Here is a 25,913-nt window from a genome sequence, read left to right as displayed (position 1 = left end):
CTCAGTTTCGTACCGTACATTCTTTATTTTGTAACTCACAAAAATATAATATTTGTAGACAATATTATTATACAGTTCCACGTAATATTTATGGTTCAATACATTTAGAATCCACTGGATTGGATGAAAACTGGGGGGGGGGGGGAAGCTGTCTTTTTTTATTTTGAAACAATATAGCTTCCTATTCCCAAACAAAAGTACATAAGAGTTAACAAAGGCTAGAACAGATGAGAGATGCCTTTTTATTTTTTCTCAGTTTCTAAGTTCTTTTTCTCCAGAATTGCTGCTCAGCGATTAGTCAATGAGCAGAAAAAAGAAAATGGCTGCTTATCTAAGTCTATTTCACACTCTGAACAAATTACAAATCAGCATGTAGTTCTTTATAGCGGACAATACATTATTACAAGTTCTGAAAGGCTCAGATCATTACAGTATAACCTTGCCAACTAGAGCTGGTAGCGAAAAATGTAGATATCAGAAGGTTGTGTTCTTTAAAAAGAGGGGGGAAAGAGAGTAAGGAAGAGAGAGCCAGCATTCAAAGTTATTCCTCCATTAGTCATAGTCTGCTATCTGAAAGATTTAAAAAAGTAAACACATTTTTTTTATCTAACGTTTTTCGTTAAAGTATCAAACTGACTGTGCAAGTAGAATTCTTCTATTGACAATATAAAAGCATAGTTGATAATATCGGGAAAACTTATGCAGCATTTTACTGGCCATTCTCCACAGCCATTAATGTTTGTCCAGGCTAGAAAAAGGCAGAAGACTAATTAATCTTTCAATGTATCCACGCACAGGTCACTGGAGCTATAAATTAGCCCCGCCTGGCAGTTTCCTCTCCTTGATGTAGAGAGGTTCTAAGAAATATATTAATTATACTCCCTTGTTCAGTCACCATGTTGGGGAGGGGGGGCTACATAGTTTTTGAAGTTTAGTTTGGCTTCTGTTCACTGAGAAGAAACACAGACATGGCAAGTATATATATGACTACTACCCTGTGTGAACTTTTTTATGTCTAGTTAAACTACTATTCCGAGAGAAGCACTTTCCACACTCCAAACACTTATATGGCTTCTCCCCTGTGTGAATCTTTTGATGTGACCTTAAGCTGAAATTCTGATAAAAGCTCTTGCCACACTCCAAGCATTTATACAGCTTTTCCCCTGAATGAACCTTTTGGTGTGCAGTTAGGCTGCCATTCTGAGAGAAGCACTTTCCACACTCCAAACACTTATATGGCTTCTCCCCTGTGTGAATCTTTTGATGTGATATTAGGCGGTGATTCACAAAAAAGCACTTTCCACACTCCAGGCATTTAAACGGCTTTTCTCCTCTGTGAATCTTTAGATGCTGATTTAAGTTGCCACTTCCAGAGAAGCACTTTCCACACTCCAAACATTTATATGGCTTCTCCCCTCTGTGAACCTTTTGATGTACACTTAGGCTTCCACTCCGAGAGAAACACTTTCCACACTCCAAGCATTTATATGGCTTCTCTCCTCTGTGAATCTTTTGATGTGCAGTTAGGGTATCATTCCCAGAAAAGCACTTTCCACACACCAAGCATTTATACAACTTCTCACCTGTATGAATTGTTTGGTGTCTCTTTAGATGGCTACTTGAAGAGAAGGACCTTCCACACTCCAAGCATTTATAAGGCTTCTCCCCTGTGTGACTCCTTTGATGTGCAGTTAGGTTGCTATTATTAGAGAAGCGGTGTCCACATTCCCAGCATTCATACAGCTTTTCCCCTGTATGAATCTTTTGATGTTCACTCAGGTGATCCTTCCTAGAGAAGCACTTTCCACACTCCAAGCATTTATATGGCTTCTCCCCTGTGTGAATCTTTTGATGTGCAGTTAGGTGGCTATTAAGGGAAAAGCACTTTCCACACGCCAAGCATTTATATGTCAACTCCCCGGTGTGGATTTTTTGATGTACGGTTAGTTCCCAATTCCGTGAGAAATACTTTCCACACTCCAAGCAGTTATAGGGCTTCTCCCCTGTATGAACCCTTTTGTGAGCATTAAGATGTCCAGTCTGAGGGAAGCACTTTCCACACTCAAAACATTTATATGGCTTCTCTCCTGTATGAATCCTTTGGTGAGCAGTCAGGATCCAATTTCGAGAGAAGCACTTTCCACACTCCAGGCATTCATATGGCTTCTCCCCTGTGTGAACCTTTTTGTGCTTAGTTAGGTCACCACACCAGATGAAGCATTTTCCACACTCCAAGCATTTATATGGCTTTTCTCCTGCATGAATCTTTTGATGTGCATTTAGTTGGCCATTCTGAGAGAAGCACTTTCCACACTCCAAGCACTTATATGGCTTCTCTCCTCTGTGAACCTTTTGATGTTCACTTAGGTGGCTATTCTTAGAGGAGCACTTTGCGTACTCCAAGCATTTATATGGCTTTCCCCCTGTATGAATCTTTTGATGTCTGTTTAGATGGCTACTTGAAGAAAAGCTCTTTCCACACTCCAAGCATGTATATGGCTTCTCCCCTGTATGAATCCTTTGATGCCTAATTAGTGCACTACTCCTATGAAAGCTCTTCCCACATTCCAAGCATTTATACCTTTTCCAACATTCTGTATCATTCTTATATGTTTTAACACTGAATTTGCAGCTGAATCCTTTCTGATTCATGACACCATTAGGCCTTCTCTTTCTCCTCCCTGGTTCATCTTGGGCTGAGACCTCAGGTTTATATTTGCCCGGACAAGAAAACAATTCCTTCCCTTGCTTCTTTTTTGCTTCCTTTTTCTTTTTGAATTGTCCCATTGATTCCACTTGATCCCCAGATTTTGCTTCCACCTGCAGATTGTAGTCTTTTTCCACAAGTCTCCTTCCTGAGTCCTTCTCACTCACCATTTCCCTCACTTCTCCGACTGCAAAAGAGAAACAGAAATTAAATAAGAATGATGAAGGTACAAATGCCAGTTAACAAACTGAGAAGCAAGTGGTACTTTTTATAATGAGAATCTGGGGCCTGGAAAAACCTTCAGCAAAATTAACTACAAACCAGGATGTCTTTGAGAAAGAGAAACGGCGACTGAAGGAAAGGTTTTGCACATAGGGCGTGCAAAACCGCCCTCTTCCGACTAGCCTTCCAAGAGGGAGCTTGAAATAAACATCACGCCATCATTAACATTAATATAACTGAGATAGCAGTGAGATGAGACTATTTTAGACTGATTTTAGACTGTTTTAGATTATGTAAAAATTTAATGGTAAATTGTAAACTGTATTGAATTGTATAACTGTTTTATTGTTTAACATGGCTTTTGCCATACCTTGTAAGCCGCCCTGAGCCTGCCTTGGCGGGGAGGGCGGGGTATAAATAAAATTTTATTATTATTATTATTAAGGAAAAGGGAGGGGATCTCTTGCTTCTGTGGCAGACGCTTGCACTTGAAATTGCATTAACTTTAGTACATTATCCAGTGTTGATTTAGGGAACAAATCAAACAGAATAGAAAAAGAAATGCTTTTTAAAAATCTTGAATTTTATTGCAATATTTTTTGATAATATGAAAAGAATAAATGATAGAAACACTTAAATCCAGAGACTGGAGAATGGACAGACAAAACAGATCTTTCTACGAATCTGGAAAATGACCAAGTGTCCAGAAAAATCTGGAGGGAAAGAACATTGTGGAGTGACAACACATCAAAATACTGGAAGCAGTGCCTGTAACATTAGAAACACAGTTACTATCGCAAGTTCACCGCACAATATTGTCAGCCTTCAAGCCTTGTTTTCTGACAGTGTGAGGCAGGGGCAGGCAATATTGGCCTTCAGAGGGTTGCTTTGGTCTTTGAGGGAAGCCTCCCCTGGGTGAGGTCCAACAGCAATCGGAGCCAGGCAACCTGATGCCACATCACTTGCATGACTGAGTGCAAGACCACTTTCCAGGGATCCTGGATGTTTTCTACCATCTTCTGGGCAGACAGCAGCAGTCACCAGGTTTGTGTGGCCAGAGATATATGTGAGTTTCCTTTATTCTGCAGGAGGCTGCACTAGATGACCCTGGAGGTTCCTTCCAACTCTATGACTCTACAGATGCATTCACACATACTTAATAATATGTTTTAATGCAATTTGCAATTAGATTTTACTATATATAATAATAATAATAATAATAATAATAATAATAATAATAATAATAATAATAATAATAATAATAATAATAATAATAATAAATTTTATTTATATCCTGCCCTCCCCGCCAAAGCAGGCTCAGGGCGGCTCACATGTAAAACTTACAATATAAAACATTTTCCAAAACAATATATGTAATTTACTAATTAAAACCATATAATTACAATATTAAAAACATACAATTACAATAAGAATTAACATTTTCAGTGCTATACTCTAGATGTTCTCCTCGGTAATTTATGATGGCCGAATATAGTGGATCAATCCACATTTAAGTGAAGGCAATTTGAAAAAGGTTAGTCTTGCAGGCCCTGCGGAATTGATCAAGACTCCGCAGGGCCTGCACTTTATCTGGTAGTTGGTTCCACCAGTGTGAAGCTGTGATTGAAAAGGCCTTTTCACGTGTACTCTTCAGTTTGGCCTCCTTCAGCCCAGGGATTGTCAGCCGATTTTTTATACCTGATTTTAGTACTCTCTGGGACACATATGGGGAGAGACGGTCCCTAACGTGGGCAGGTCCTCAGCCACATAGGGCTTTAAAGGTAATGACCAGCACTTTGTAACGAATCCGGTATACAACTGGCAGCCAGTGCAGCTTGCGGAGCCCCAGCTGTATGTGCTCCCACTTCGGGAGCCCTAGTAATAGCCTAGCCGCCACATTCTGCACCAGCTGCAGCTTCCGGGTTCGGCACAAGGGCAACCCCATGTAGAGGGCATTGCAGTAATCCAATCTTGAGGTGACCATTGCGTGGATAACTTGCCAAGTCGTGACGCTCTAGGAAAGGGGCCAACTGCCTCGCCCGCCTAAGGGGGAAAAAAGTGGATTTGGCAGTGGCTACTATCTGGACCTCCATTGACAAGGAAGGCTCCAGTAGAACCCCCAAGCTCTTGACCTTGTGTGCCTTTCAATGGCGCACCGTCAAAAACTGGAAGGGGGATTTCCCTTTCTAGACTGCCATGACCCAAGCAAAGGACCTCTGTCTTCATTGGATTCAGCTTCAACCTACTCAGCCTGAGCCAATCTGCCACGGCTTGCAATGCTAGGTCCAGATTTTTTGGGACGCAGTCAAGCCAACCGTCCATTAGTAGATAGAGCTGAGTATCATCCGCATATTGATGACACCCAAGCCCATATCTCCGGGCAATCTGGGCAAGGGGGCGCATGTAGATGTTAAATAACATCGGAGAGAGCACTGACCCTTGTGGCAGCCCACAATCCAGTGATTGCCTCTGGGACAGCTCTCCCCCAAATGACACCCTTTGTCCCCCATCCATCAAGGAAGGAGGAAAGCCATTGTAAGGCCAGCCCCCAAATCCCTGCATCGGCATGGCGGCGGGTCAGCAGCCGATGGTCGACCGTATCAAACGCAGTCGACAGATCCAACAACATCAGCACTGCCACACCACCTCGATCCAGATGCCTCCGGAGATCATCCACCAAGGCGACCAGCACTGTCTCTGTCCCATGACCCAGGCAGAAGCTGGACTGATGAGGATCTAAGATGGAAGCGTCAATCCATATCTGTATTACGTATGTACCAGAAGACTCTGAACATTTATATGAAATGGGAAAATCCACTTGCAAACAGTCATAGTGTGAACACACATGACTAATCCACAAAACGCATTAGGCGCTCTTGAAAGGACAAGAGGAGGGATAGTAATGGTATCTCAGCTATCAGAAGAGAATCCAACACCCAATCCTGGAAAAATGTAACCTGAAGGAGAAAGAAAATCAGAACATGTTCTGAGCCCCTGCTGCTCAGCAATAGGTTCCAGGATCTCCCCACAGTAACTGATTCTGGACCACTGGAACAGGGGCTACTTCCCCAGACTCCACGAAGCTTGAAGAAAGTTTCTCAGGATCCTGTGGATAAGAAGCCCGGAGCTTCTGCTCCCCAATATAAAAAGAGGAAGGTGGTGGTGATTGCCGACCGGACTCATCACCCCGAGAGGTCTGCTGTCTGCCGGGTGCACGCATCCAGCACGTGACAGAAAGGATTGGAAGACTTATCAAGCCCAAAGATTACTATCCTTTCTTGTTGATCCACATGGGAACAAACGATACTGCCCGTCATAGCCCTGAACGTATTAGAAAAGACTATGTGGCTCTGGGTCAGAAGGTGAAGGAGCTGGGAGCACAGGTTGTGTTCTCATCCGTGCTTCCTGTTGAAGGTCATGGCTTAGGACAAGAAAGAAGAATATTTCAAATAAACAACTGGCTACATCAATGGTGTCGTCAGGAAAGTTTTGGATTTTTAGACCATGGCTTACGCTTTCGAGATGGTGGTCTTCTATCGGGAAATGGTTTGCACCTTATGGCGGTAGGAAAAAGAGTGTTTGGTAACAGCCTTGCTAACCTTATAAGGAGGGCTTTAAACTAAATTGCATGGGGGAATGAGACAATAATTCAAAGCCTCGTATGATGCCAGAAACTGGGGATAAGAACATTAAAGATTTGCAGAGTGGCACATACGCTAAGTAATGTTAACTTGCAGGCTTGTACGGAAACTAAACCCTCAGGATGCATAAAACGTGGATTCCAATGTCTCTACACTCATCCGAGAAAAACTCATCCGAGAGCTACTGTTTGCTGATGATGCTGCACTCATCTCCCACTCGGTATCAGCTCTGCAGCATATGACGTCCTGCTTTGCAGAGGCTGCCAAGCTATTCGGCCTAGAAGTTAGTCTGAAGAAGACAGAAGTTCTCCACCAGCCTGCACCCCAGGAAGATTATCACCCTCCCTGCATCACTGTGGGTGAATCAGTTCTGAAGACAGTCCAACAGTTCAGCTACCTGGGGTGCATCATCTCCTCAGATGCCAAGATCGACAAGGAGATTGACAACAGGCTGGCAAAGGCAAACCGTGCATTTGGCCGACTGCACAAAAGAGTGTGGAGCAACAAGCATCTGAAAAAAGGCACAAAGATCAATGTTTACAAAGCGGTTGTGATGACAACCCTCATCTATGGCTCCGAATCGTGGGTTTTATACCGTCATCACCTGCGACTCCTTGAGCGCTTTCATCAGCGCTGCCTTCGCACCATCCTCAACATCCACTGGAGTGACTTTGTGACCAACACTGAAGTCCTCAAGCGGGCAGAGGTTACCAGCATCGAGGCACTGCTGTTGAAGACGCAGCTGCGCTGGGCAGGGCATATTTCTAGGATGGAAAACCACCGCCTTCCCAAGATTGCCCTGTACGGCGAACTCTCCACCGGCCATCGAAATAGAGGGGCACCAAAGAAGAGGTACAAGGACTCCTTGAAGAAATCCCTTAGCACCTGTCACATCAACCATCACCAGTGGTCTGACCTAGCCTCAGATCGCAAAGCATGGAGGCACACCATCCACCAGGCTGTCTCTTCCTTTGAGAACACACGCATAGCTGGTCTTGAGGACAAAAGGAGATTGAGGAAGAATCGCACTGCTACAGGACCAACCCTAAATCAGACTTTTCCCTGCAGCCGCTGTGGCCGGACCTGCCTGTCCCACATTGGTCTTGTCAGCCACCAGCGAGCCTGCAGCAAACGTGGACTATTGCACCCTTCTTAAATCTTCGTTCGCGAAGCCAAGCCGAGAGAGAGACACTAATGCACAGAGTATGGGAAACAAACAGGAGGAACTGGAAGTCCTAATAAAGGAAGGACTATGACATAATAGGCCTTACTGAAACTTGGTGGGATGACACTCACAACTGGAATATTAGGATTCAGGGGTACAACTTATTTAAAAGGGACAGGCAAATGAGAAAGGGCGGAGGTGTAGCAGTATATGTGAAGGAGGTATATACTTGTGAGGAAATACGTGAATCTGAGCTTGGCAGCTCAGTTGAGAGTCTCTGGGTAAAAATAAAAGGAGTAAGAAATAACAGTGACATTATTGTGGGGGTCTGCTATAGACTACCAAGTCAGGCAGAGGACTTGGATGAGATGCTTCTACAGCAGACTGCAAAGTTCTCCAAGAGAAGGGATACAGTGATCATGGGAGATTTCAATTATCCAGACATCTGTTGGAAGTCCAACTCTGCTAAAAATGAAAGTCAAATAGATTCCTGACTTGTCTTGCTGACAACTTCCTTTTCCAGAAAGTGAAGAAGGAAACAAGGGGATCGGCTACCTTGGATTTGATTCTCACCAACAAGGAAGAATTGATTGAAGAAGTGGAAATTGTGGGCACCCTGGGCAGTAATGACTATGTGATTTTGGAATTTACAGTCTTAGGGAAGGGAGAAGCTATACGTAGTCAGACTTATAGGTTGAAATTCAGAAAGGCAAACTTTGATAAACTTAGAACTATGCTGGGTAAAATCCCATGGTAAGAAATACTTAGGAAGAAGGGGGGTTCAGGAGGGATGTGAGTTTCTTAAGAGCGAAATACTGAAAGCGCAATCACAGACGATTCCTATGAGAAGAAAAAATGGAAAAAGCCTAAAGAAGCCGAAGTGGCTCCATAAAAAGCTCTCTAAAGACTTGAGAAATAAAAAAGACTCCTTTAGGAATTGGAAGGAGGGTCTTATAACCAAGGATGAATTTAAACAAATCACGTGCTTGTAGAGAAAAAGTTAGGAAAGGTAAAGCTCAGTATTGAGAGGAGTGAAATAATGAAATGAGCTGAAACAGAAGGAACCAAATGTAATGTCTTAGTGATTGTGAAGATGCAAGAAGCGGAACCAGGTACAAACATTTAGTAACCATAGCACAGGTGTATTAGCCATTGTTAAAACGCAGAAGCAGAAAAGAAATGACATGGTTGAACAGGACATGGCAACAGTAAAGATTAATAGCAATAGAGACTAATAAATAGCAAGTACGCAGGCGTAATGAATATTAACTGACACACCCCACTTCGGGGAAGGGGAAATTTAAATGCACATGCAATGTATGTAACGGGAGGGGTACATATCAAGGAGGGGGTATGAAGTAGGCGTGCCGGGTAGCCTGTGCCTTCTAAGTACCTCAGCCTATGGGGAAAGGAGGAGGGACTCATCGGCCGGGAGTAGAGGATAAAAGGGCATGTATGGAACTGATCGGGGAGCTCGTTGCAAAGCGACTCCCATCTTTTTTGATATCAATAAAGTTGTATATTTTAAAGGAGACTCCCGACTGACAGCTCTTTTTCTTTGAATCTCCTGGAGGCGCCAGGAGAGGCGGACAAATTGCCTCTAACAGTATGAGTTTAGGCTGGCCAAAGATGCTAAAAACAACAAAAAAGGGTTCTTTTCTTATGTTCAAAGTAAGAAAAAGAGCAAGGACATGGTGGGCCCATTGCCAGGGCAAGAAAGTGAAATTGTAATGGGTAATGAAGAGAGGGCAGAACTGCTCAATTCCTACTTTTCCTCAGTCTTCTCTTCTGAGGGAAACGGTGCTCAACATGGCAAAAACAGAACATATAAGGAGGGTATGAAGTTCCAACCTAGGATCAGCATAGGGGTAGTACATAAACACTTAAGTTTCTTTAAATGAAACTAAGTCCTCAGGGCCAGATGAATTGCATCCAAGGGTTCTAAAAGAGCTTGCGGATGTAATTTCCGAGCCTCTGGCTATTATTTCTGAGAATTTTTGGAGAACAGGAGAGGTGCCGGAAGATTGCAGGTGGGCGAATGATGTCCCCATCTTCAAGAAGGGGAAAAAAGATGATCCAGGTAACTACCGACCCATCAGCTTGACATCTATACCTGGAAAGGTTTTTGAACAAATTATCAAACAGTCGGTCCTGGAACATTTAGAAAAAATGGATGTCATTACTAAGAGGTAGCATGGGTTTTTCAAGAACAAGTCATGTCAGACTAACCTGATCTCTTTTTTTTGAGAAAATGACTACCTTGCTGGATCAGGGGGATGCTGCAGACATCGTTTATCCTGATTTCAGTAAGGCTTTTGATAAGGTTCCACATACTATCCTTGTTGACAAGGTGGTAAAATGTGGTTTAGATTCTGTTACCGTTAGGTGGATCTGTAACTGGTTGACAGATTGCACCCAAAGAGTGCTTGTTAATGGTTCCTATCCTCTTGGAGAGGAGTGACAAGTGGAGTGCCTCAAGGATCTGTCCTGGGATCTGTTTTGTTCAACATCTTTATCAATTTGCTTGGGCCGTCGTGGCCCAGGGGGGGAAATACCCCTTCCGGTTTTTGACGGTGCGTGCGCTGATGGCGGCGCACAGGGTCAAGAGCCTGGGGGTACTTCTGGAGCCTTCCTTAACTATGGAGGCCCAGATAGCAGCCACTGCCAAGTCCGCATTTTTCCATCTTAGGCGGGCTAGGCAGCTGGCTCCCTTCCTGGAACGCGACGATCTAGCAACGGTGATCCATGCTACGGTCACCTCGAGGTTGGACTACTGCAATGCCCTCTACATGGGGCTGCCCCTGTGTCGAACCCGGAAATTGCAGCTGGTGCAGAACGCCGCCGCCCGGCTGTTATTGGGGCTCCCAAGGTGGGAGCACATTCAGCCGGGACTTCGGGCGCTGCACTGGCTGCCAATATCCTACCGAGTTCGATACAAGGTGCTGGTTATTACCTTTAAAGCCCTATATGGTCTAGGACCTGCCTACCTGAGGGACCGTCTCTCCCCGCATGTTCCCCAGAGAGCACTGAGATCGGGATCTCAAAATCTTTTGGTTGTCCCCGGGCCAAAGGAGGCCCGCTTGAAGATCACAAGAGACCGGGCCTTCTCTGTAATGGCTCCATTTTGGTGGAACCAGCTGCCGGAGGAGGTAAGGGCCCTGCGGGATCTCACCCAATTCCGCAGGGCCTGTAAGACAGTCCTCTTCCGGCTGGCCCACAACTAACGGCCCTGTATACCGACTACCGAATGCTGTATATTGTATACTGAATTTTTACCTGAAGCTGAATGGAGTGTAGCTTTACGACTGCTGGCTGTTTTAATTATGTATAGTTATAACAAATGTTTTATTTTAATTATATATTGTGAATTGTTAATTTAAAGTGTAATTTTATACTTTTATGTTAGTTTTATATATGTTGTAAGCCGCCCTGAGCCACTCGATGGGAAGGGCGGGATATAAATCCCAGATAAATAAATAAAAAAAAAAAAAAAATTATTTGGATGAAGGAATAGAGGAAATGCTTATTAAATTTGCAGATTATACTAAATTGGGAGGGGTTGCAAAGACAGAAGAAGACAGAAACAGGATACAGGATGACCTTGACAGGCTGGAAAACTGGGCTAAAATCAATAAAATGAATTTTAACGGGGATAAATGTAAAGTTCTGCATTTAGGTAGGAAAAATCCAATGCATGGTTATAGGATGGGGGAGACTTGTCTTAGCAGTAGTATGTGCGAAAAGGATCTAGGGATCTTAATGGATCATACGCTGAACATGAGTCAACAGTGTGATGCAGTGGCTAAAAAGGCAAATGCAATTCTGGGCTGTATCAACAGAAGTATAGTGTCCAGATCACATGATGTGATGGTATCGCTTTACTCTGCTCTGGTAAGACCTCACCTGGAGTATTGTGTTCAGTTTTGGGCACCACATTTTAAGAAGGATATACACAAGCTAGAACGAGTTCAGAGGAAGGCGATGAAGATGGTGAGAGGTCTGGAGACCAAGTCCTATGCGGAAAGGTTGAAGGAGCTGGGGATGTTTACCCTGGAAAGGAGGTGGCTGAGAGGTGATATGATCACCATCTTCAAGTACTTGAAGGGCTGTCATATAGATGGTGTGGAATTGTTTTCTGTGGCCCCAGAAGGTAGGACCAGAACCAATGGTTTGAAATTAAATCAAGAGTTTCCTGCTCAACATCAGGAAAAACTTCCTGAGCGTTACTTCGATTCCTCAGTGGAACAGGCTTCCTCAGGAGGTGGTGGGCTCTCCTTCTTTGGAGGTTTTTAAACAGAGGCTAGATGGCTATCTGACAGCAATGAAAATCCTGTGAATTTAGGGGGGAGGTGTTTGTGAGTTTCCTGCATTGTGCAGGGGGTTGGACTAGATGACCCTAGAGGTCCCTTCCAACTCTATGATTCTAATCCAGGACTGGCTACTTGCTACTGTTCAACACCAGCACACTGCAAAAACCAGTGTGGTCTAGTGGTTAGAGTTTCAGAATATATCCTTGGTATCTTAGATTTGAATCCTCAGTCTGCTGTGGAAGCAAACTGGGTAACTTGAACCAAAAACACAGGCACACATTCAAACCGTAATAAATATGCTGGTGCAGTTTCCTTGCCATTCATTTGATGTATTGCTTTCCTGCATTTTTCTCATTGACTACTATAAGTGGTGAGTGTTCTTTCCTATAATGCCAATTATTGTTATTTAATTGTGTGTGTGTGATGTGTGTGTGCATATGATAGTTATAATAATTTAGATTTGAAATGGGAGAGACTGTGGACGATATTCAACCCTTGCAAAAAGAAGGTATATGAAACAGACTCATCAGCTAGCCCATCCATTGAAGAAGAAGAAGAAGATGATGATATTGGACTTATATCCCGTCCTATACTCTGAATCTCAGAGCGGTCACAATCTCCTTTTATTTTCTTCCCCCCCCAACAGACACCCTGTGAGGTGGGTGGGGCTGAGAGAGCTCTTACAGCAGCTGCCCATTCAAGAACAACTCCTACAAAAGCTATGGCTGACCCAAGGCCATTCCAGCAGCTGCAACTGGGGGGAGTGGGGAATCAAACCCAGTTTTCCCAGATAAGAGTCCACGCACATAACCACTTCACCAAACTGGCTCTCTGAGGTGGGTCTGAGATGTCCATTTACTGAAATTGCACTTTCAGAAATATTACACTATCTGAATTTTGCACAAGCCCTTTATTATTTTAGAAGACTGGAGAACTGATTGTGAAGGATATAATTAATGACCTGTATATATTGTATTCTGAACGTCAATGAATTTTTTACAAGTTTGTTACAACTTTTATGAGAATTTCTTATTAGTAACTGAGTTTATGGTTTGTTTTTTGGTCATTTCAGTTTGTGTACCTATAAAGCTACACAGCTAGCAAGGTTAGAAAGTATTCCATCCTTTAAAACAAGGGGTGGGGGGGAATGAAGAATGTCTCTTTGCTATCGCAGGCAGGTAGGTTTAGTGGGCAGAGCATCTGACTAGGATCAAGAAGCTGCAGATCCAAATCCACACTTCTGGACTAAAAGTTGCTGCCTGAGCCAGCCACACATTCTCAGCTTAACCTACTTCACAGGGTTGTTGTAAAGATAAAATGGAGAAAAGAATACTACAAGTCACTTTGGGTTCTCACAGTGAAGGAAGGGGAGTATAATATTTGGCTTCAATTTGCATCTCTGAGGCTCTTGCTTTGTCCCACATTAAAGCAGACCTTTTCTCAGGCGGTCAGAAGTTCTAGCCTGATCACAGCCCTCTTCATCAACAGGTTTCTCTTTACAGCATGAAAGTACTTTCTATTTTCTTTCTTGGGTTTTAAGATCCCCCAAAGTGTAAAAGCTCTGTTCTTTCCTGTGTGGCAAATGAAAGTGTGCCCTGAAATCAAAGAGGGTCAAAAGGAAGTACTTCTTCACCCGAAGAGTGATTAATACATGGGATTCACTGCCACAGGAGGTGGTGGTGGCTACAAGCATAGACAGCTTAAAGAAGAAGAAGATATTGGATTTCTATCCCGCCCTCCACTCCGAAGAATCTCAGAGCGGCTCACAATCTCCTTTACCTTTCTCCCCCACAACAGACACCCTGTGAGGTGGGTGGGGCTGGAGAGGGCTCTCACAGCAGCTGCCCTTTCAAGGACAACCTCTGCCAGAGCTATGGCGGACCCAAGGCCTTGCTAGCAGGTGCAAGTGGAGGAGTGGGGAATCAAACCCGGTTCTCCCAGATAAGAGCCCGCACACTTAACCATTACACCAAACTGGCTCTTCAAGAGGCGACTAGATAAACATATGGAGGAGAGGACCATCAGTGGCTCTTAGCCACAAGGTATAGATGGAACTCTCTGTCTGGGGCAAGTGATGCTCTGTATTCTTGGTGCTGGGGGCGCGCAACTGTGGGAGGGCTTCTAGTGTCCTGGCCCCACTGATGGACCTCCTGATGGCACCTGGTTTTTTGGCCACTGCGTGACAGAGTATTGGACTGGATGGGCCATTGGCTTCTGTTATATTCTTAACACACCACAATCTCTTCCATGATCGTAACAGAAGGGAAAAGTTCCTTACCCAGAGAAGCCATGGTTTCATAATTTTCCTTCATGACATCCCAGTAGAGTTTTCTTTGGCCTGCATCCAGGAAAGCCCATTCCTCTGCCGTGAAGGAAATGGCTACCTCCTCAAAAGACATGTGGGATCTCTGAAAGACAAAAATATGGGCCTGTGGATCATCTATTCTTGTCCCCAATTAATCAAGTAATAAAGAAGAATTCCATTGGCCAGTCCACTGATAAAAGCATGCAACACATCAAACTGATAACAAGGAAAATTGTGTGCATTTCTTTTTCAGCCTCTGACAAGTTTAATATACTGAAACTCTCGAAGAAATATAATCTCAGACACTTGCAAAGAACTGGGCCTCTCTTGGCCAAGACCAATTAAAATTTGTGAGAAAGGGGGAGAAGAAACTGTTTAGTTGATATTATACTACCTTGCAAGTTAAATCCCAGAAATACACAGAAATTGTGCTCTGAGAGAAAGTTTTTCTTTAGACATTTTTGTCTGCAGAACATTCTGTGTTACTCTAAAGCTGACATCCAGCTTTGTAATCAGGCACTGGCCCAATATGAAAACATCAGCTTTCAACTGGTGACAAAAATTGCATAAACGAAGACTGTGGTTTCCTGCCTACATCCATAACAAGAAAATGCTGTTCATTGCAGCTTAGAAAATAAATATATAATTTGTTTCCCATGCAAGCTCACAGACCTCCTGAAATCTATATCTCAGGTTAAAAATCCCTGCTGTAGATGAAGCTACAATAGGTGTTTAAAATGAACATAAGAATATAAGAGAAGCCATGTTGGATCAGGCCAATGGCCCATCCAGTTCAACACTCTGTGGCCAAAAAAAATTATATATACACACACATTGTGGCTAATAGCCACTGATGGACCTCTGCTCCATATTTTTATCCAATCCCCTCTTGAAGCTGGATATGCTTGTAGCCGCCACCACCTCCTGTGGCAATGAATTCCACATGTTAATCACTCTTTGGGTGAAGAATTACTTCCTTTTATCCGTTTTAACCTGTCTGCTCAGCAATTTCATCGAATGCCCACGAGTTCTTGTATTGTGAGAAAGGGAGAAAAGTACTTCTTTCTCTACTTTCTCCATCCTATGCACTATCTTGTAAACCTCTATCATGTCACCTCACAGGTGACGTTTCTCCAAGCTAAAGAGCCCCAAGCGTTTCAACCTTTCTTCATAGAAGAAGAAGAAGAAGATCTTGGATTTATATCCCGCCCCCCACTCCGAAGAGTCTCAGAGCGGCTCACAATCTCCTTTACCTTCCTCCCCCACAACAGACACCCTGTGAGGTGGGCGGGGCTGGAGAGGGCTCTCACAGCAGCTGCCCTTTCAAGGACAACCTCTGCCAGAGCTATGGCTGACCCAAGGCCATGCTAGCAGGTGCAAGTGGAGGAGTGGGGAATCAAACCCGGTTCTCCCAGATAAGAGTCCGCACACTTAACCACTACACCAAACTGGCTCACCAAAAGTGTTCCAACCCTTTAATCATTCTAGTTGCCCTTTTCTGGACTTTCTCCAATGCTATAACATCCTTTTTGAGGTGCTGCGACCAGAACTGCACACAGTACTCCAAATGAGACCGCACCATCGATTTATAGAGGGGCATTATGATACTGGCTGATTTGTTTTCAATTCCCTTCCTAATAATTCCCAGCATGGCGTTGGCCTTTTTTATTGCAATCACACACTGTCTTGACATTTTCAGTGAATTATCTACCACGACCCCAAGATCTCTCTCCTGGTCAGTCTCAGGCAGTTCACACCCCATCAACTTGTATTTGTAGCTGGGATTCTTGGCCCCAATGTGCATTACTTTGCACCTGACCACATTGAACTTCATCTGCCACGTTGATGCCCACTCACTCAGCCTCAACAGATCCCTTTGGAGTGCCTCACTATCCTCTCTGGTTCTCACCACCCTGAACAACTTAGTGTCATCTGCAAACTTGGCCACTTCCCTGCTCACTCCCAACTCCAAATCATTTATGAAGAAGTTAAAGAGCATGGGACCCAGTACTGAGCCCTGCGGCACCCCACTGCTTACCGTCCTCCATTGCGAAGACTGCCCATTTATACTCACTCTCTGCTTCCTATTACTCAGCCAGTTTTTGATCCACAAGAGGACCTGTCCTTTTACTCCATGACTCTCGAGCTTTCTAAGGAGCCTTTGATGAGGAACTTTATCAAAAGCTTTCTGGAAGTCAAGGTAAACAACATCTATTGGGTCTCCTTTGTCCACATGTTTGTTCACCCCTCAAAGAAATATAACAGGTTAGTGAGGCTAGATCTTTCCCTACAGAACCCATGCTGAGTCTTCCTCAATAAACCGTGTTCATCAATGTGTCTACTCATTCTGTCCTTGATAATGGTTTCTACCAACTTTCCCGGTATTGAAGTCAGACTGACTGGCCTGTAATTTCCCGGATCTCCTCTGGAACCCTTTTTAAAGATGGGGGTGGCATTTGCTACCTTCCAGTCCTCAGGAACGGAGGCAGATTTCAATGAAAGATTACAGATTTTTGTTAGAAGATCCACAAGTTCAACTTTGAGTTCTTTCAGAACTCTCGGATATATGCCATCCAGACCTGGTGACCTATTAGTTTTTAATTCGTCTATCAGTTGTAGGACCTCCTCTTTTGTCACCTCAATCTGACTCAGGTCTTTCAACACCCCTTCCAAAATTAGTGGTTCTGGAGCAGGCAAACACTTCTCATCTTCCACAGTGAAGACAGAGGCAAAAAATGCATTCAGCTTCTCAGCCATTTCCCTATCCTCCTTCAGTAATCCTTTTATAATTCAGTAATGCTTCCATCCTAGGAGCAAAATACGGTCAAATGTGTCTTTGGGGATTAGCTCATGCAGAATGCAACAAACAAAACTGCAAGCCAGTAAGAACATAAAGTAGGGGAGTCAGTAAGAACATAAAGTGAACCGTCCTGGAACAGACAGGGGTCCATGCAGCTGACAAGAATAAAAAGAAGCTGAGGAGGGTTTTAGAAAACCCATTGAGTGAAAACACAAATACCCCAACCCCATCCCCTCTGCAGAGATGACTCAGAAGCCACTACTCCGATACTCCCTCTTCCTCCGCCCCCCACACCCCTTTAAACATATTTCCTCTCCCCTTCTCCATACTTCCCCAGGAGCTGACGATAAAAACTCACCTTTCCTGCAGACGTGTAAAAGCCAAATTCTCCCTCCCGTTGGGAGAAACAAGCAAGAAGAGAGGTCCTTTGGAACTTCATATCCCATGCAGTGATTTCTCCACCTTGAGGTAAAAACACTCTCTTAACACCTAGAAAACACAGGGTTGACTTCTCTGGTGCTTGCAAGTCCTCCTGGGAAATGTAGTCCCCTGCAATGGCAACGCCCAAAGGAAAGTTTAAAGACTTAACTATTTGGACATGTGGAATAGAAGGTTTCTTTGCTCATTTGCTCCTTTGGTGGACAACTTCCTGTGTATATGAATAATAACGGTTTGTTCTTGTTTAATAACCCTACCCCTGCTTCAGTGACCTCTGTCCCCTTCATGCTCAATACAATATTTACCTCACAGCAACAATCCAAAGCCTTTCCACTTGCTACCCTAAGAATTATGGGAGCTGAGAAGCCTTATACCACAAGAAAGGAAAGGAAACAGTGTGGAAGTGTGTTCATAAATTCAAAAGGGCCAAAGGAAGATGCCACCCCTCCCTCCTCTTCTGTGTTCATAATGAAAGGGAAAAGAGCCTTACCCAGAGAGGCCACGGTCTCATAATTCTCTTCCATCACTTCCCAGAAGACTTTTCTTTGGCTTTGAGCCAGCAGAGCCCATTCCTCCATTGTGAAGGACACGGCTACCTCCTCAAAGGACACTGGGGATCTCTGAAAGGGTAAAATATGGCCCAGCTGATCACCTGTTCCTGTGCCTGAGCTTTAACGAAGGAAAGAAGGACCCTGTTGCCTGCTTAGTTGATTAAGAGAATAGGATACATCAAACCTATGACAAGGAAAACTGCATTCAATTTAAATTATAATACCCTGAAAGTCTCCAAGACATGTAAGTTCAGAAAATTGTACAAACCTTGGCTTCTCTCGGTAAAGTCCAAGTAAATGATAAAACAAAAAACCTCAATTGCCTGTGTTAGCCAAATGGGCCCTTAGTGTCTAGTGTGCCAACGACCAATGATGAACACCCCCAGTGAGATTCCACAAGTAGACACAACTTTATTGCAAGAAAAGAGACTCTGGCAGCAAAACCCAAGGACTCCACCCAAGCTCAAAGACACCAGCTTTTAGAGATTGAGGGAAACAACTTTGAGACATGTGCACTTGTCTACAGATTACAAAGCTTAAGCTTCCTTTGTATTTGTAAAAGTGCATTTGCCAAGCATACATTTCTTTTGCCCTTTTCCCCAAATGTGCACGTCTCCTGAGCTTTGCGAAGCAACTTCTCTATTTCCTAAGACAACCACTTTTGCTTTATCAGCCATGTTCTGGAACATCGGGTCTCATTACCCACTTTGCCACATTCTCTTTTGCACTCTAACTGAATCTAACTGGCCACATCCTGTTTTGCACTTTAGCGGAATGTAACTTGCCTAAGAGTTTATCTGGCCTGAGCTGCTCAAAGAATTTCACAATGGCTTTAATCTTGCCTATCAACTGTTTACCAGTGTCTAACTATACTATCATAAGAACATAAGAGAAGCCATGTTGGATCAGGCCAATGGCCCATCCAGTCCAACACTCTGTGTCACACAGTGGCCAATATATGTGTGTGTGTATACACACACACACACACACATATATACTGTGGCTAATAGCCACTGATGGACCTCTGCTTCATATTTTTATCCAATTCCCTCTTAAAGCTGGCTATGCTTGCAGCTGCCACCACCAATTCCTGTGGCAGTGAATTCCACATGTCAATCACCCTTTGGGTGAAGAAGTACTTCCTTTTATCCATTCTAACCCAACTGCTCAGCAATTTCATTGAATGCCCACCAGTTCTTGTATTGTGAGAAAGGGAGAAAAGTACTTATTTCGCTACCTTTTCTATCACGTGCATAATCTTGTAAAGTTTTATCATGTCACCCTGCTGTCGACATTTCTCCAAGCTAAAGAGCCCCAAGCATTTCAACCTTTCTTCATAGGGAAAGTGTTCCAAACCTTTAATCATTCTAGTAGCCCTTTTCTGCACTTTTTCCAATGTACCGTATATCCTCCACATTTAACCCGACAAATATATTAAAATCCTGATTCTAAGCAAGGTTTCTGCTTTAAATTTTTGCTGAGGCACTTTGCATTTACATCCAGACCTATTAAAAATAAATAGGTCAACTTAAGCTCTGCGTACATCTGTTTCTATATTTTCCCTAACGAACTACAAGCCTGTTTATTGTAGGCTGTGCGATCCTCGGGGTTTGCAGGCAAGAGATGCAGGGCACTGACCCTCCAGCACAAAGGAGACCTTTCCAGATATTTCAGCATTAAGAACATAAGAGAAGCCATGTTGGATCAGGCCAACGGCCCATCCAGTCCAAAAAAACCCCAAGGGCCATCAGGAGGTTCACAATTGGGGCTAGAAGCCCTTCCACTTTGCACCCCACCCCCCAACCACCAAGAATACAGAACATCACTGCCCCAGACAGTTCCAACAATATGTTGTGGCTAATTGTTGGATTCCTGCCGTTTGCACACCAGTCCATGCCCTTGAACTGCAAGGAAGCTAACTGCATCATCTCCAGTAGATCTTGCCTTTCACAGAACAGAAACCGTTTAAGGCAAAGGTAAACATCTCACAGAATAAAATTCTAAACTGGGGAGGGGAGGATTTGTCTACAATAACATGGAAGCTAGGATCTGGGAACCGCGATGCCAAAAATGAAGGGAATTGATACATTGAAAATCCAGTTTAACAACAGAAAATTCCCACTAGTGGAAGTGTTGGTTTACTCTCGAGAAGCCAGGAAAGTGGAGGCAGCGCAGAGAGGAAGGGTGGAGTGGATTCCCTCCTTCAGAAAAGAAACCTTCGGACCAGATTCCGGCTCAGAGATCTTCTTGCGGATGATGTGGACTGCGATCGCACGCCAGAGGAAGCAACAGTTTGTACTGAAAATACCACCAGGAGAGCAGAAGGTAGTCAAACGCCTCTATGGGGATTAACCCGTGGAGTGTGCATAAAAGAACCCAGCCAGTGCAGCCAATTCTGCTCGGGGAAGCCTCTGATTCAAACTTATTTTCTCTCCCCTCCCTTATTCTTGCCCAAGACCTGTTTGGAAAATCCTCAGCTCACCTTTCCTGCAGACCTGCAAAAGCAAGATTCTCCCTCCAACCGGGGGAAAGGAGAAAGGGGAGAGGCGCTCCGGGATGCCATCTCCTCCAAATATACTTTCTCCAGTTTAATGAAACGCCGTCCCTCTTCAATGCCTGAAAAAGGTAGAGTTGACTTCCCTCGTGCTCGCAACGCCTACTGGGAAATGTAGTTCTCTGCAACAACCAGACCCAGCTGGAAGAACAGAAGTTATGTGGAAAGGGGGGGTTTCTTCGCCCTGCAGTGGTTGTGGGGTAGGGCTGCCAACTTCCAGGTGGCACCTGGAGAGCTCCCTCTCTTACAATCAAGATCAGTTCCTCTGGAGAAAATGACTCATTTGGAGGGGGGAACTCCGGCATTATATTAGGGTTGCCAAGTCCAACTCAAGAAATATCTGGGGACTTTGGAGTTGGAGCCAGGAGACTTTTTTGGGGGGGGGAGCCAGGAGTAAGGGTGCGACAAGCACGATTGAACTCCAAAAGGAGTTCTGGCAATCACATTTAAAGGTACCATGCTTCTTTTAAATGCCTTCCCTCCAGGGCTTTTTTTTAAAAGCAGGAACGCACAGGAACGCAGTTCTGGATGGCTTGGTGCAAGGAGGTGTGGCTTAATATGCAAATACGTTCCTGTTGGTCTTTTTTCTACAAAAAAGCCCTGTGTGAAACAATGGTGATGCCAGGGGGTATGGTCTAATATGCTAATCAGTTCCTGCTGAGCTTTTTCTACAAAATAAGCCCTGCTTCCCTCCATTGGAAATAATGAAGGATAGGGGCACCTTCTTTGCAAGCTCATAGAATTGGACCCCCTGGTCCAATCTTTTGAAACTTGGGGGGTGCTTTGAGGAGAGGCACTGGATGCTTTGCTGAAAATTAGGTGCCTCTGCCTCAAAAAAACAGCCCCTCTGGAGCACCAAATACTCACGGATCAATTCTTCATTATACCCTGTGGGAATTGATCTCCTTAGGGTACAATGAAGTGCCCAGCAACAATTTCCCTCCCCCCCCCCTGCTTTCTGATGACCCTGAAGTGGGGGGAGGACCTCCAAACTGAGGGATCCCCTGCCTCCACCTGGGGATTAAGTAACCCAATATGAATAGAGAATCACAGATAAACGACTAGCAAGGGAGCCCCTAAGGGTTCTGTGACTAAACCAGCCTCCAATATAATCAACAAATTTTCATAGAAATTTATAAAGGAAACATAAACAACCACTTAAAAGCAGTGAAATGTACATAAGGTGAGGTCATACAGTATACACAGTCCTTTATAAGGACAACATTTGGTGAAGTTATATAATATGCACAGTCTTTCTTGGGACCAATAGGCCTCCAAATGGTTTCAGCCAAGAACTGGCAAAGTAGAGTCTTCTTCACAAGTCAAACTGCTGTAGAAAAAAAGGCAACAATATACGAAGGCAGCGCCTCTCTGCCTCCGTTTCTCTGAAGCTTCCACAGGCTTAATGCAAAAGATTACAAAGTTGATCATGGAAATCAATCCTTCAAGTGCAATGAAAGTTATATTTATAATGTGGTGCTCCACATTATAATGCGAGCACCACATTATAAATATAACTTTCATTGCACTTGAAGGATTGATTTCCATGATCAACTTTGTAATCAAAAAGGTCTCCTGCCTGGTAATTGTTATTTGGATAGGGGCATAGCCCCTAAAACCAGTTAACAGCTCCACCTCCAACGTCTCCTGGCTTCACCCCCAAAATCCCCAGATATTTCTTGAATTGGACTTGGCAACCCTAGCTACATTAGGGGTGTGTGGCCTAACAGGCAAAGGAGTTCCTGCTACCAAAAGAAGCCCTGCTTGTTCCTATTATACATATAAACACTTTAGGAAATTGAGAGGTAAGTTCTTTATAATAATCAAAAATTATTCTTTAAAATTATTCATTTAAAAATTTAAAAAGTTATCCACTTCCATCCAGCTTTGTAGCTCGCTATAATCACCATGGTTAATTCCAGGATGAGAAATTATGAAGAAAATAAAGAGGTTGCAGAGAGCGTTTTGCCAGCCAAAGTAACCTTCCCAACCCTCCCGCTCTGGCGGGAGTCCCCTGGGTTTGCAGCCTCATCTCCCGGTCTTCAAGAAGTGAGAAGCGGGGGGTGGGGGGTGGAGGGGGGGGAGAACATACCTGTAGGCTTCATTATAGAGCTCCTGAGCCGTTTGTAAAATGTCTGCCGCTTTAAGGCTGGGCAGGAAGCAGGAAGGGCTTGGGAGAACAGCCCCGCCCTTTCTTTTGCTTTCACTTTCACAGCAAGAGTTCTCCGGAAGAAGATCTGGTAAGTGTGTGTGTGTGTGTGTGTGTGAGGGAGGGGGCAGGGGATTCCCTGGTTTGGAGGCCCTCCCCCCTTTTAGAAAGCGTGGGGGGGGGAGGGAAATGTCTACTGGGCATTCTATTATTCCCTATGGAGAACGATTCCCATAGGGAATAATAGGGAATTCATCTGTTGGTATTGGGGGCTCTGGGGGGGCTATTTTTTGAGGTAGAGGCACCAAATTTTTAGTATAACATCTAGTGCCTCTCCCCAAAATACCCCCCCAAGTTTCAAAACGATTGGACCAGAGGGTCCAATTCTATGAGCCCCAAAAGATGGTGCCCCTATACTTCATTATTTCCTATGGAAGAAAGGAATTTTAAAAGGTGTGCTGTCCCTTTAAATGTGATGGCCAGAACTCCCTTGGAGTTCAATTATGCTTGTCACATCCTTGTTCTTGGCTCCACCCCCAATGTGTCCTGGCTCCACCCCCAAAGTCTCCTGGCTCCACCCCCAAAGTCCCCAGATTTTTCTTTAATTGGACTTGGCAACCCTAGGGGGGAGGGGAGGGAAATGTCTGCTGGGAACTCTATTATTCCCTAGGGAAATTTATTCCCATAGAAAATAATGGAGAATTGATCCGTGGATATCTGGGGCTCAGGGCGGGGCTGTTTTTTAAGGTAGAGGCACCAAATTTTCAGTACAGCATCTAGTGCCTCTCCTCAAAATACCCCCCAAGTTTCAAAAAGATTGGACCAGGGGGTCCAATTCTATGAGCCCCAAAAAAGGTGCCCCTATCCTTCATTATTTCCTGTGGAAGGAAGGCATTGAAAAGGTGTGTCGTCCCTTTAGTCAGTCTATGGGCCTTGGAGGGGGATTCGGGGTTTGCTTCTCTTACTTTGCAGCGCTTTAGGGTTGCCAATCCCCAGGTGGGGGCAGGGGATCCCCTGGTTTGGAGGCCCTCCCCCCGCTTCAGGGTCATCAGAAAGCGGGGGGAGAGGAGGGAAATGTCTGCTGGGAACTCTATTATTCCTTATGGATATTTATTCCCATAGAAAATCATGGAGAATTGATCCACGGGTATCTGGGGCTCTGGGGGGGGGGCTGTTTTTTGGGGTAGAGGCACCAAATTTTCAGTACAGCATCTAGTGCCTCTCCTCAAAATACCCCCCAAGTTTCAAAAAGATTGGACCAGGGGGTCCAATTCTATGAGCCCCAAAAAAGGTGCCCTTATCCTTCATTATTTCCTATGGAAGGAAGGCATTGAAAAGGTGTGTCGTCCCTTTAAATGTGATGGCCAGAACTCCCTTTGGAGTTCTATTATGCTTGTCACAGCTTTGATCTTGGCCCCACCCCTAATGTCTCCTGGCTCCACCCCCAAAGTCTCCAGATATTTCTTAAATTGGACTTGGCAACCCTAAGCCAAAGTCAGACGGCTTTTACATCTGTTTAGAGGAGACATTAAGGCCACTTAACACTGAATTGTAATGTGGCAGCAGGCCAAAAAGGAAATATTGAAGGGTATCAGGATAGATGGGAAAAGGAATGCTTTAGGATACAAGGATCAATAGAGACAGGCTTGCTTGGGCATGTCTGGGTTTGCTTTTGTACTGAAAGGCAGAAGCTCATAAGAAGGCTTGCTTTAGCTTGGCAGCAAAAACAGGAACCGAAAAGGCCAATGCAAATAAGGCAGATGAGAGCTCGAAAAGGTGTCAGTAGGAACTTAGAAGCTAACGGATCTAGCAAGAGTGGAACCACCAACGGATTGTGGCTAAGCACAGGTGGTTTGTGGTTAGGGTTACCTAGGGAACCCATGATCCATGAGGAAACCAGTGCCACACTAAAGGGAACTAGTAGAAAGCTGATAAACTTTGAAGAAACTAGAAATGCTCCTGAGGAAAACTTGATGAAATGAGCCTACATCGGGGTGCTCATTGGATGGACTTTTGTTTGCAGTCTTGAAAGCTGAACTTCTTTATAATGTGTTTAAAATGATTTATATGACTTTAAAAAAACATCTCACTAAATGTTCTTAGCCAGTATACCACAGTATTGTTGTTGTTTTAATTTTCTGAAGAGGAGCAGTCAACCAGGCCTAATTAAGTCCTGCCAGTCAGGTGGCATCAAGTCACCCAGAGGATGCTGCCAGGCCTAAAGTAGGAAACCTCCAGGAGGCTGAAAATATCGTGGTATCAAAACTGAACTCGAGACAACAGATAACTTTCCCCTTGGAAAAAATAACTACTGGAGCATGGATTCTATGGCATCCTATTTAGCTGGGGGCTTTTCCCTCCCCAGAGCCTGGCTTCTGTAGACTCTATCACAAAATCTCCCGGCATTTCCCACCAACCTGGAACTCACAACCCTAGTCAGGACTGGCCTCAATGAGCTCTCCTTCAAAGGCCAAAATGGACCTTTAAAGGGCCTCCTACCCCAGCCTTTTATTGACAGAATCAAGCTTGGCTGTAGAATTGCCAGGTCCAACTTAGAAATTACCTGGAGACTTTGGGGGTGGAATAGGGCTGCCAATCCCCAGATGGGGGCAGGGGATCCTCCAGTTTGGAGCCCTCCCTCTGCTTCAGGGTCATCAGAAAGTGGCGGTGGGGGGGGGGAGGAAATGTCTGCTGGGCATTCCATTATTCCCTATGGAGACCGACTCCCATAGGGAATAATGAAAAATTGATCCATGGGTATCTGGGGCTCTAGGGGGGCTATTTTTTGAGGTAGAGACACAAAATTTGTAGCATAGCATCTGGTGACTCTCCTCAAATATCCCCCAAGTTTCAAAAAGATTGGACCAAAGGGTCCAATTCTATGAGCCCCCAAAGAAGGTGCCGCTACCCTTCATTATTCCAAATGGAGGAAAGGCATTTAAAACGAGCATGGTCCCTTTAAATGTGATGGCCCTTCGGAGTTCAATTCTGCTTGCCACACCCTTGCTCCTGGCTCCACCCCAAAGTCTCCAGCTATTTCTTGCTGTTTGAAATGGATTTTTATGACCTCG

The 25,913-nt window shown here is 44.4% G+C and overlaps 1 protein-coding gene across 1 annotated transcript in view; it reads right to left on the bottom strand.

The window, feature by feature from the left end:
- Positions 1-25,913, bottom strand: part of LOC132571218 (zinc finger protein 721-like) — a 47,786-nt gene continuing 21,873 nt past the window's right edge. The window contains 1 exon segment of the mRNA XM_060237938.1: positions 1-2,581. Coding sequence (XP_060093921.1) covers positions 991-2,581 — 1,591 coding nt within the window. The 3' untranslated portion in view covers positions 1-990.

The sequence above is a fragment of the Heteronotia binoei genome, chromosome 5, assembly GCF_032191835.1.
Source record: "Heteronotia binoei isolate CCM8104 ecotype False Entrance Well chromosome 5, APGP_CSIRO_Hbin_v1, whole genome shotgun sequence".
In the NCBI taxonomy this organism is placed as follows: domain Eukaryota; kingdom Metazoa; phylum Chordata; class Lepidosauria; order Squamata; family Gekkonidae; genus Heteronotia; species Heteronotia binoei.
This window is presented reverse-complemented; position numbering and strand designations above follow the sequence as displayed.